Here is a 12,313-nt window from a genome sequence, read left to right as displayed (position 1 = left end):
TCGACAAGACTCACCGTGATCATTTCACAGTAAAGACATCAATCATCTGGTATGCCTTAAACTAAAACAATGGTATATGTCAATTCTAACTCAATAAAACTGAAAAAATGAAAATTAAAAACATCCTCGTTGTGCTTTTTTTTTTTGGTCCTGGATACCCGTCCATTACCGCAAAAGACACTGGTTTTCTATTTAACATGGGAAACATGAGACTTGTCTTTGAACTACAACTGGTTTAAGTTAGAAAAGCAAAAGCAAAGGGTAAAAACGTTCTGAAGTCAGGCAGAGTGGGGAGGTGCGGAGCTACAAGGCTTCGGAGGCTCGGGCCTGGCCCTGTGGCGGCCTTCAGAGAGGTAAACTGGAGGACCAGAGAGGGTGAGGAATCCGCTCGAGCTCACACAGGAAGGCTCTGATAGACCACCATCGGGTTCCCGGTCATGCTCATCTCCCGCCTCTGAGGATCGCGGTGGGAGCGGAGGCGGGCTGACCTGGGGGAGGTCGAGGCCTCAAACGCTGGGCGTGGGCAGCCCCCTCGCTCTGCCCCTGCGACCCCTCCAGCCTGCCCTCTGCCCAGCCCAGGCTCACCTCCGCCGTTTTTGTAGCAGAGGTAGGGGAAACGCCAGACGTTGCCCAAGCCGACGAAGCCACCGGCCACGGAGAGCACGAAGTCGATCCTGCTGGCCCACTTCTCCCGCTGCGGGGGCTTTCCCTCGGCCTCGTCCTCCGGCCGGGTGCCCGGGCTCTTCCCGGGGGACGGCTTCAGGATGTCCTTGTGGAAGTCTTTCAGACACTGCAGCTTCTCCTTGGTGGCCATGTCCTCCTCCTCGCTTTCTATGGCGGAAAGAGCAGACCCCGACGTGCGTCGGTAAGGGGCGGGCTGTGCGTCCTGGCACGACCCCGCAGGCCACCTCTGACCTGCCGGGCCTGAGGCAGAGGGCCGGCCACCCCCTTGTCCGTCCACTCCTCGGACCCCCCACCCCAGGTGATCGGGGGCCTGAGGACCTGGGGACCGACAGCTGCCATCCCCTAGGCACCCGTCCAACAGAAGCACCGTATCCACCAGCCCCAAATGCCACCCCCCTAGTCTGCACCCGCAGGGAGATGAGCACGAAACCACCCAGCCCTGGCAGCGCCTCCACAGAACACACCCTCCACGCAGGTCTAGCACCGCTTCCAAACCACAGCCTGCCTGTATCCTCTGGAAATCGTCTCCGAATCTCAGGTTTGCAGAGAAACCGGTGCTGCGAGGCAGGCCCTGGCCCAGCGGAGGTGCTCATCCCTCACGGTTTTAAAGAACAGAGCTTCAGGCTGGCATGTTTTCACGCTCCAGTGTTTCCAAGTATGTGTTTCAATATTTGGAAACACGGTTTCCGTCAAATACAGAACACGGGTACTTATAAAATACACTGGCAGCTTCTTAGCCAGTCGCATGTCTGCAGAATCAGGACAGGGATTTGCGCTGGCACAGGACTCTGGAAGGACTCTTGGTAGTTCCCACGACTCCAGCCCTCGATATCGGTGCTCGGGTCCACCCTGACCCCTGGACCATCCAGGCCCCGGCCCGCTGACTGCCCTGTGGGTTCGGCAAGGGGGGGCTCCAGGGTTATCAAACCTCTAAGCTGCTCACGCTCACCCTCAGCGCCCCCTGGCTCGGACCCCATCCCAGAGGAGGTCTACCACCAGCCAGTGCGGCAGCCCCCTCTCTGTACTGCGTCTGGTCCCCGAATCCTCAGTGTTCCCAGCAGCTTGACCTTGAGGGCAAGAGCATCCGGGTCCCGCCCAGCAGGAGAAGACGTCTCCCACCCCCATGTGCCAGAGGACCACGAAGACCGGGGAGCCTCAGTCTCCCCAACTTCAGAATGAAAAGGAAGGCAGAGGCTGTTGATGCAGAGCCAGCTGCTTGTCTTTACAAGCCAAATGGGTGGCCAGTGCTGAACTCTCAGATTCCGGGGTAAAGTCAAGATTTCTAGGTTTCCTGGAAAAACTGGAAGGTGGACCCCAAGTTGGACTCACTCCTACAACGGTCATCCACTGGACCAGAGGGGGCCATCGCCCTGGTGCCCCAGGGCCAGCTCGCCACCTGGACCTGTCCAGGGGCATCTGAGTCTGCACTGAGTTAGGGTGGCACTAGCTGAAAATGCCTCGGTTGCTTCCTTGCTAACAGTCTCCTCTCAACTAGAACAGGGGCTGCAGGGCATCGGGACCTGCCTGGCCCATGGCTGGGTGTCCCGAGCTGGTGCACAGTAGGTCAGCTAAGGACGGCTGGGTCGATGGCTCCCAGAGTAGGTACGCAGGTAGCTGGGGCCCAGGGCCCCACCCCCCCAACTCTGCTGCTTTCCAACCCTGTGATACCGCGGGGTCTGAAGGAGGTCCGGCCGGGCCAGGTGACAGTTGCCAAGGACCAGGGGAGGCGAGCAGGGCACGCTGGCCTGCCCCTGGCCCCGGCCCCTGCAGCCAGGCCCTCCGGGGCCGTGCTCGGAGGAGGAGAGGCACGCAAGCAAAACAGAATCCCCGCTTCCCCCATGCCTCCTTCCTCTCCCTGGCTCGGGGTGGGGGACCCCGATTGTTTCGCTATCTGGCAGTGAGCAGACCGAGAAAGGCTTCCTGGAGCCGCCGGGCGGCTCACTGGGCCTTCCTCTGTCTCCCGGAGCGCAGACGGTGGGGCATCCGCAGGCCTTTCTTCGCCTGCTCCCCTGGGGCTACGCGGGGTTCTGCCGAGCGCACGGCTACTGTAAAAATAGCCCGAGCGGCCAGCATTGTTCCAGCACGGAGCTCTGCAGCCCCCGATGGTTATCTCTGGGCCCATTGTGGCCCGGCTGGACGGCAGCATAATTGGAGGATGTGGGACTCCACTCCCTCCTGGTAGACATGTTTTCCAGGGAATGACCCTGGAGTCTCCTCATCAAGACGGGCCGGTGCCGCCCTTTTGGGCTCTCCTTGGATCTTGGGGCCGGAAGGCGCTTCACCAGGTCAGCCAGGCGGAGGGGGTGGTGACCGGCGGCTGCTCATACAGCCTGTGGGCGCTTGCGAAAGCCACCCTGAGTCCTGGCTCTGCGCTCTGGGCCCAGGCCCACGGCCCCCTCTGGCTCTAGAGAACCCTCGGGAAACGTGTGTGTGCAAAGTCGGTTCAGTCGTGTTCAACTCTTTGCAACCCTCTGGACCCGTAGCCCGCCAGGCTCCTCTGTCCATGGGATTTCCCAGGCAAGAATACTGGAGTGGGTTGCCGTGCCCTCCTCCAGGGGATCTTCCCGACCCAGGGATCAAACCCGCGTCTCTGGTGTCTCCTGCATTGGCAGGCGGGTTCTTTACCACTAGCGCCCCCTGGGAAGGCCTGAAACGTGAGGCAGGGGGCAAAAAAACAAGTTCCCTGAGCCACTAGGCTCCAGGCTCTCTGGTTCCACGTAAGATAAGACTCCAACCCCTCTTTTCCACACTCAGGAACTCATCTTACTGACGCCTGTAGCTGAACCAGGAGCAGGGGAAAGGCCCGTCACGTGCTGGTGTTCTGGGGTCCCCCCACTCCTCATTTCTAAGGTGTCCACGGAGACGTACTTCAGGGACCGCCCCCCACCTGTGGCTGCCCCCATCACAAGCTCGCTGGCCTTCAGGAACACACAGCCCAGCCCTGCCCATGCTTTACTCGAGACGCACGCATGCCCGAATGAGGTCAGACCCGCGGGCAGGCAACCCTGACTCCCCCTCGGAGGGGGGCTCTCTCCAAGCCCCTCTGGAGCGTCTGACCAGCCCCGAGCCCGTGGAAGCCCACAGCAGCACGACCCGCAGATGTGGCCTCCTGTATGTTCCTGGCATCCACCCACGTGTCTCCATCACCCTGGCAACCAGCGGGCCAGGCCCCACAGCCCTCCACGGGCATCCCCTGCAGCCTCTGCCCAGGTCCCCCCTGCTGCTACTCTGCCCACCCCACCCCTACACTCTGTTCTCAAAACGCAGCTGGAAGCAACTCACAAAGCACTTTCAGATCCCAATGCCCTCCTACCCAACGGTCTGTCTCTCCTAGCAGAAGACACACGTTCCCCGCCACAGCCTTTCTTTGGGATGCTGGCCCCAGGGAACCGCTTTGTGTTCAGCCCACTCCTCAGCCTCAGACTCCCTGCATGGAGGCCTCAGGCCTCTGCAGGCAGCCTGGCCCTGCAGGAATCAAAGCATGAGCCTCGGCCTGGAAGCTGAGGGCCATTTCCCAGCTGAGTGACCTTAGGCAAGTTGCTCAACCCCTCTGGGTCAGTGTGTTCAAGCGTGAAGAGGGATAACTGTGGCACCTCACAGGGATGCTGTGGGGGTACCCGCGGCAGACACCCCTCCACTGGTTATCTGCCAGTATTCCTGGGCTTCCCAGGTGGCTCAGTGGTGAAGAATTTGCCTGCCAACGCAGCAGACATCAGACACGCAGGTTTGATCCCTGGGTCAGGAAGAGCCCCTAGAGGAGAACACGGCAAATCGCTCCAGTATTCTTGCCTGGACACCCCCCACGGACAGAGGAGCCGGGTGGGCTACAGTCTACATGGCCGCAAAGCGGCAGACAGCACCGAGTGACTGAGCACAAGCGTGCACGCCAGTATTACCGCCATCGTCCCCACTATAACTATCACAGGGTCCACTCTGCCCCTGGGGTAGGGAGGGCCCTGGTCCTACACAGGGCAAGATCAGCAGGGCCCAGAGAGGCCAAGTGACGCTCCTGAAGTCACGACGCCGGGCGCGACGGCGATCGTGGTGTTCCGGGGCCCCCAGCTCTGCCCTCAGCGTCCCTCGGCCGGTCCGGCCCATCCATCTCGGCAGACTCCCTGTGCGGCTCGCTCACTGCTGCCCATCACCCGCCAAGCGCGCGCCCCCTGCTGCAGGAAGCACTTGGGGGCGAGCCCGCCCTGCGGGCGGCCCAGCGGCCCGCCGCCTTGCCGGCCAAGTGCTGTTTCCCTTGGCGCCAGGCCCAGGGCTACTCTGCAGCGACCGTGATACATGATTCCCCATTTTAAGAACTTCCTCTTTGCTTATTACAGCTACAAGTGATCAGAGAATCCACTTGAACACAGAGGCTTTGGGACCAGACTCCCACACGAGGCTCCTAGTGCCCCGTTGCCTGGGTGGAGGCCAGAACCAGCTGTACCTGAAGACGGATTTGCACGTCACCTCGTCCGCTGAGGCACGCACTCAGATTTCACCTTGCACCAGCAACGCTGTGGGGTTCCAAGACGCTCCTTGGCTTCCTCCTAATTTCAAGCTACCAGAGTTTGGAGTCCTTAAAATCTGGGCTGAGCTGCCTATAAACAGTTTTCTATTCCTTCCTCAAACACCCTCAGCACTGCAGCAGGAATTTTTAGGGCCGTTTTCCAAACGGGGAGTCGAGGCGCAAGCAGGGAAGTGAGTGGAAGGAGGCTGGCGGCAGAGTGCCCAGCTGGTGTGCCCAGTGCTAGAGGCAGCAGGGCGAAGGTTATGGGGGCCTCTGCAGGGTTTGCCAACGGGGACAGTGAAGCCAGGGGGAAAGGTCTGCGGAGCTGGCGGGGGCTGGGGACCGCGAGTGCCCCTGCGCTAGCCAGCTGTGTCTTGCTGTGGGCCCTCCCCTCAACTGCGCTCAGAAGCTGGGGGGCTCTCTGCCTCGCCCTTCCCTGCAGAATCGGAACCTTCTCAAGTAAACAGTGTCCCACCCAGCTCTCTCCTCAAGGACAGTGAGCCAGGTCACAGACCTGACCCCGCTGTCACAGACTTAACCCCTCAGGAATCCCTACAAGTTTTTAAAGTAAGAGGGCAGGGACTTCTTCTGTTTCCTTTTTGGGGTACTTCCCCCACCCTAAAAGGGCCTAGTGCACAGCCAGGCTATTCGATCGATCTCTGGGCCTGACCTCTGGGGGGTTAGGCCAGCGACTCCCAGGATCCCAGAACGAGGTGGGGAGCTGGACACAGAGCCACTAATCTCTCAGGTCGGGAGCCTGCCAGCTGCACGGCCCCCAGCCCACTGGGAATCCATGGAAAGAAGCGCACGACTGGACCCCTTGCCGGCCCTTTCCAGAGCAGGGGTCCCGCCTCCTCTCTCCCTTCCTCGTTCCATCGACCGCTTCAGAGCCGGTGTTCTGGACTCACAGAGGCCGCGACTCAGCCACGTGACCTGGGGCAACTAACAGCCTTCTCTGTGCCTCAGTTTCTGCACTGGTTAAAACACGGGGTTAAACCCAAAAGTCGCCTCATAGCGATCAAACAGAACGACGCCTGTAAGACATGGGCGCACGGTGCCTGGACATATGAGTGATTAATAAACATTAGCTATTATTGAAGAAAACACTGGCCACACGGGGACATTATTCCCTTACTGGCACCCTGAGTGTTCAAAGGAAAGGAAAAGAGAGGGCGCTCCGCTGACGGTGCTGGCGGCATGCACGCTCACCCAGCGTGCACGATCACCCAGCATCTTCGGAGTTAACCCCATCCATGGGTGCCTCTCGCTGACCAGGCGCAGAGTGGTGAACTTACTTGCCTGGGGTCACACAGCAAGTGAAAGGCGGCCTGAGCCTCCCATGGCTCCCAGGTCTCTTTTGGCCTCTCAAGTCCACGTTCTCAACCGCTCAGCTGTTTCGGATCCCTCGCTCTAGATTGGTCACAAGGGAAATCAGGTCTGGTGCTTTTATGGTCGGCTTCAAGCTACTGGGCCAGGCTGACAGATTAGGGAAGTAGGTGAAGACAAACGGGGAAGTGAGGGCCACAGGGCAGAGACTGAAGGGGCTGGGCCTGGGGACTGGGGCAACAGTCAGCGCCCAGGGTCACAGGGCTCGGCTCAAAGGCTGGGGCAGGGCGAGCGGAGCCACGGACTGCAGGCTTCCTCTGGCAGACAGGAAGAGTCTCCTGAACTTCTCTGATAAGCTCTGAAGGGGCTCTTCTGAGCACTGACCCCACGGGCTCAGTGATGAGGCTGCCTAGAATCAGTTAAAGTACTGTCTGCCCCAGCACACAGCATACATACCATCCTGGCCCTGGAGAATGTTTACAACTAAGCACCAGAACAAACAAAGAAGAGGCGTGCTGAGAGCACTATTTCAATACTAGGGATAGCTGTTTTTGAAAAGAAAGCGAAAATTAATTTTACAGGGTTTTTAAAAATTCTTTTCCATGAAGAGGTATACCTTTTAAAGATCCAATCATCTGTTTGAAGCCTGTGGTCTGGATCCTTCTGTCTTGGTTATCCATTCCTAACTCAGGCTAACTCGAGCATGACAGGGGCTCAAAGGCCTCCGGGGACCTGGCAGGGACGGGGTCCGGGGGGAAAGGGCCTGCAGAATATGGGAGTCTGGGCTCCAGGCGGCAGTTCTCAAGTCCAGCCACCGTGGTCGAGGCCTTTGGGATTGAGGCCACTGGGGTCAGACCCTCCAAATTCTCAAGAGGTAGTGAATCGGAGGCGTTTGTGCACATACAGCTCCCAACGGCTACAACAGCCGTTGTGGGCCAGGCGCCCAGCCTGTCCTCTTTGGTCAGACCACTGTTCCTGGTCACCCAAGGCAGCCGTGGCGAAGGGCAGGACAGGCTCGGCTGGAGACGCTGACCAGCCCGGCCTCCGAGGTCCGATGGCTCGCCCCCATGAGGTCATCCAGGAAGCCCAGCATTGTTCTGCCAGGAACCAGGTCGAAACAATGAGCGAGGACTCTGCGGTCCTAGTGAAAGTGAGTTCTGCCCGGAGAATTGTTCTCCGCAGGGCAGCTCCCGGGGACAGGGTTTGTGACCTCCTGGGCTCAGCGTCTGTGGGCAAGGCCCTCCCCACCCCCCATGGAGGCTCACGTCTACCCCCCCGGAGAGCCCCCACGCTGCTGAGAGCACCCCGAGACTGGCTCAGCCTCAGCCTTCAACCTGCAGGAATGCTGACTTCGCCCCCAGCCTCGCGGAGCCTCCCCATTTCACAGATTGGGAAACTGAGGCTCAGAACAGGGCAGGGGGGTGGAGAGGGGGTGGGGAGGTGGCCCGGGGCGCAGGCCACCAGGCCAGGCCGAGACTCGCCCCTGATTCCAGGCGGGTGGTGCCACCTCAGGACAAGGCGGCCTCTGCACAGAGTAGAGGCCTGTAGGTAGAACGGGTAGTGTTTCTCCACCTGTGCTTTGCAGAGGAAAAAGTGGGCGAGGGTGAGCTGGTTCTGCAGAGGGCTGGCCTCCAGGACAACGCGGGGGTGGTGGGGGGGCAGGATGTGGGCCCGAGGTACAGCCTTCTTCCCCATCACCAGGCCTTCTGGGGGCAGGGCGGAAGGCGCGGCGGGCAGGCTGCTCTCTGTGGCCAGGCGGGCGGGGGCGGGACAGCCAGCGCTGCCCTCGAGGGGAAGGGCCGCTGGGCACCCAACATGCCGCAAACATGGGCCCTCAGGCGCTGGCCCTGGAGGCCGCTGAGTCAGGGCGCAGGGCAGTAGGCGAGGAGTCAAGAGGGCTGGGGCTGGTTCTAGGTCCAGCTCTGCGGGCCAACAGTGTCTGGGGAGGAGGGAAGCGTGGGCAGCTCTGGCGAGCAGGGAGGAAACTGACCCAGCGCCTCCTCCACTGGGTGCCAGGCGCTGCTCAGGGCCCGGGCCCAGAGGTGAGCCCTGGAGCTGACATTCCAGAAGGGGACCCAGACGCTAAACACACACATACACACACATGAGTAAATATTTACCACAGGACCTGGGCTGCCAAAGACAAGATAAATAAGCAGGAGGATGAGGACACGGGGAGTCAGGGCCCGCCCCCCTGCCCCACCGAGCGCCCCCACCCCGCTCCCCCTGCCCCCCCCCAACCCCGAGCAGGTAAGGTTTTGTAACAGCAGATGCTCCCTGAAGCCTGCCTCTCTCTGGGCAGGCCCTGTGCTAAGCCCTTTCTGGAACCAAGGCATCTATTCCTCTTACGAGCCTGGATGAAGGTATGAGGCTCAGAGAGAATTGCTTGCCCAAAGTCACACAGCAACGGGCTTCAGGGTCTGCGCTTCCCACCGCACGGCAAACATCCGGGGAGTGAGCGGGGTTCTCTGGGCAGGGACGGTGTGTGTGGAGAGGGCCACACGGGCTGTGGCGAAGGCCAGCTCGGAATGTGGAACTGCCCGGGGCAGAGAGCCTTGGGCTGCCCTAGGGACACAGGCTGGCTCCCTTCCACCCTGAGAGGGATTCGAGCTTGTGCTGGGCTTTGCTCTGTAAGATGCTCCCAGGAGGGAATTTCTAGTGGGGCCCTGAGTCCCGAGCCCTCAAGCCCCAGAGCCGCCAGTATCCTCAGGGCGAGTGGAGCACCGCTGAGACGGGCTGACACTGTCTTCGGCAAACAGGGGCTGACCAAGGGTGGGCGGCTGGAACTGCCACCCCGTGGCCAAGGGCCGTAACGCGGGGGACCCAGGGGAGAACTCGCCCTTGTGAGGCTGGACCCCTGTCCCCTCCGTGGCAGGTAAAGCCCACAGGACTGGCAAGAACCAGGATTAGCCTGGACCCTACACCATCTGTAGGTTCCAGGGACATGTCACTTCCCCAGGACCCCTTCCAGGAAGGGCCCCGCCTAGACTGAGCCTGACCACCTCTCCTGCCCTCAGGATGCTAGTCTCCAGGGAGGCGGGGGCTCATTTTGTCACGATGTCGCAGAAACAGTCGTCAGTTCAGGAGGAGGACACAGTCAGGTGTCTGCTACGAGTGAGCCTCCGAGGACCCGCGGCCGGCCGGCCTGACTGGACCCCCTGGGGGAAGGTGCGGCTCCAGGAACAGCCAGGCTGCAGGGATCTGTCTCGGGGGGGGAGCCGGGGCTCGGGCCCCAGTGCCACCCTGGAGACTGCCAGGACGGGCCATGACCGCCACTCGGGTGAAGCGGAGGGCGCTGCCGCTGCGGGGGCTCAGGGGCCTGTCCTGGCGCCTGGGGGCGGTGAGTCAGCAGGCAATGGCCTCCTGGCCCTGACTCACCCGCCACAAGCCTGTCACTCTTTCCCCCGCCTGCCTCCCCGGCTCCCCCCTCACCCCGCCCCAGGCTCTGCCGGAAGTCGGGGTGTAGCGGATCAACCACGATCCCTAGATGGGTGCTGCTGAACCAGGCATCCTTGCTGGAGGCCACGGAAAAGGAGATGTCAGAAAACAAAGAAAGGCTCGGCTTCCATTTTCTCAAAAAACTTCCCCTTTCAAGCTGGAAGAACCCCTAAAGCCGCCTGCATCTCGCCCTGCCGGCTAAGAGAGCACACAGGGCGGCCGCTCCCCGGCTCTGCACAGATGCGGGGACAGACAGACAGATCAGGGCCAGCTAAGGGCTCACCTGTGGCCCCCCGCCCGCTCGGAGCCGGCCACTCCGACCCTGTCCCCGGGGTTCTGCCGGAAGTCACAGCCCCGGGAACACCCGCCGGGGCCGTGTGTTTGCAGCAAGGCCTTAAGCAAGTCACGGCCGTCAGCCTCGGCGTCATCACGTGCCGTCTGCGGGGGAGGACAACTCCCAGCTCACCCGTGTTTGTAAACAAGCTCCCGGTCCTCACTGTTCCTCTTTTAACCATGTTTCTCCTCCTCACCCAGCTCCACATTTCACCTCTGCCTCGCTTCAAGGAGAGGTTGCTGCCTGGGGAATCAAACAGCCCGCGATTCAGCACAGCAGAGGGGGTGCCCACTAGCACGGCCGCCGCCACCGCAGAGGGAAGGGCTGGCCGCCTGCGCTTTCGCTTTCTGGGCCTGGAAGTTATGTTTCAAGTATCCTCCACCACCCAGGGCTTCCCTGGGGGCTCAGATGGTAAAGAATCTGCCTGCAGGGCAGGGGACCTGAGTTTGGACCCTGGGTCGGGAAGATCCCCTGGAGAAGGAAATGGCCACCCACTCCAGAATGCCTTGCCTGGAGAAGCCCATGGACAGAGGAGCCTGGTGGGCTTCATACAATCCATGGGGTTGCAAAGAGTTGGACACGACTGAGCAGCTGACACTTCCACTTTCCAACACCCAGAGTCCCCACCAAGATGCCCAGGGCCTCTGAACCACACAGCCCAAACCTTCCCACACTTCCACACCTTGGCTGCTGCTGTTCCCTTGGCCCAGCACACTTTTCCCTGCGTAACCCACAGGCAACCTCCCCAGACGGCGGCCTGGCGGATCCCCGGTCTCCCCCTGGCGCTTTCCCGGACGGCACAGGCTACACCGCCTCTGCCCCACACTCCCTGGGCTTGCTCCCCCACTCACAGCACGAGGCTCGACAAACACGGATATCTGTCAGATGGAACATCTGGGGCTCAGGACGTGGGGGACCCTCGGCGGGGGAGTAAAGCTCTCCCACCTTGCAGCTGTGTGGCTGCCTTGACGAGGGCGAGGGAGCAAAGACGGAGCAAAGGGCAAGAGCAGACGTTCAGGGACATCCCTGGTGGTGAGGTGGACAGGAATCTGGCTGGCAAGGCAGGGACACGGGTTCGATCCCCGGTCCGGGAAGATCCCACGCGCCCAGGAGCAACAGAGACCCGGGTGTCACCTCTACCCAAGCCCATGCTCCAAGAGCCCGTGCTCCAAGAGCCCGTGCTCTGCAGACAGAGATGCCACCAGGATGAGAAACCCGGGAGCCGCAACAGAGAGTAGTCCCCGCTCGCCACGGCTGGAGAGAAGCCCACACAGCAACGAAGACCCAGCGTGACCAAAATAAATAAATAAAAGCTTAAAAAAAAAAGGAGCAGGTGTTCAGGACACGGGCAGGGCCGTGGACAGGGGAGGACGGGCCACACGCACCCTCCGCTAGGGACAGAGGGGGGTGTGTGTCCCCAGCGTCTGAGCACAGGACCCCCCAAAGGGTCAGAACCCCACAAAGCTTTGCCTTACACTGAGGGATGAGCCCCAAGCCTGCAGGATATCGATTTTCATTAAATGGTATGTTCTCTGAGCATCTTCTGAAGAGGATCTGAAGTGAGTTCTCCCTGGTCCCCCTGAGGGTCTGCCCCAGTGCTGGGGGTCCCACGGGAGGACCCTGCACACATGTCGAAGGCTCCAGGTGGGGCCTTAGGGGTCGTGGCAGGCGTGAACGCGAGCCCACTTTCTAGATGGAAAAACTGAGGCCCCGGACCCACAGCGGATCAGCCGCAGGAGACACAGACGGGCTCCTCACACCCCCAACCCAGTGGAGGCCAGAGGCGGAGGGCGAGGGCCTTATTCCAAACCTGGGTGGACCGCGTTCGTGTCTAACACCGTCAGGTTGGCGAATGTTGGTGCAGCGGCGGCGGCAGTGGCGGCTTCCAGGGCTACAAGGTGGTGACTAAGAGCAGCTACTGCTGGGCTACAAGAGAAGGTCAGCATTAAAATCCACTCCGGCGCGGGCTCCGGGGAGGCCTGACCCTCCCCTGCGGCCTTCCCACACACACAGACCACCTCCCAGGCAGCCCG

General features: G+C 61.1%; 1 protein-coding gene across 5 annotated transcripts in view; it reads right to left on the bottom strand.

Annotated features, from left to right (window-relative positions):
* The window catches only part of SLC6A6 (solute carrier family 6 member 6), an 84,249-nt gene that overhangs the window by 37,086 nt on the left and 34,850 nt on the right, over nucleotides 1-12,313 (bottom strand). For 2 of the 5 annotated variants that reach the window (XM_027522456.1, XM_027522457.1), the window contains one exon: nucleotides 586-831. In XM_027522456.1, coding sequence (XP_027378257.1) covers nucleotides 586-831 — 246 coding nt within the window. Of the gene's footprint in view, nucleotides 1-585; nucleotides 832-6,477; nucleotides 6,680-12,090; nucleotides 12,207-12,313 lie in introns of those variants that run through there. The other 3 variants (XM_027522458.1, XM_027522460.1, XM_027522459.1) reach the window with 3 other exon arrangements.

This window comes from Bos indicus x Bos taurus, chromosome 22 (genome assembly GCF_003369695.1).
Source record: "Bos indicus x Bos taurus breed Angus x Brahman F1 hybrid chromosome 22, Bos_hybrid_MaternalHap_v2.0, whole genome shotgun sequence".
In the NCBI taxonomy this organism is placed as follows: Eukaryota; Metazoa; Chordata; class Mammalia; order Artiodactyla; family Bovidae; genus Bos; species Bos indicus x Bos taurus.
The sequence above is the reverse complement of the archived record's forward strand: the minus strand, read 5'-3'. Positions and strand labels throughout refer to the sequence as shown.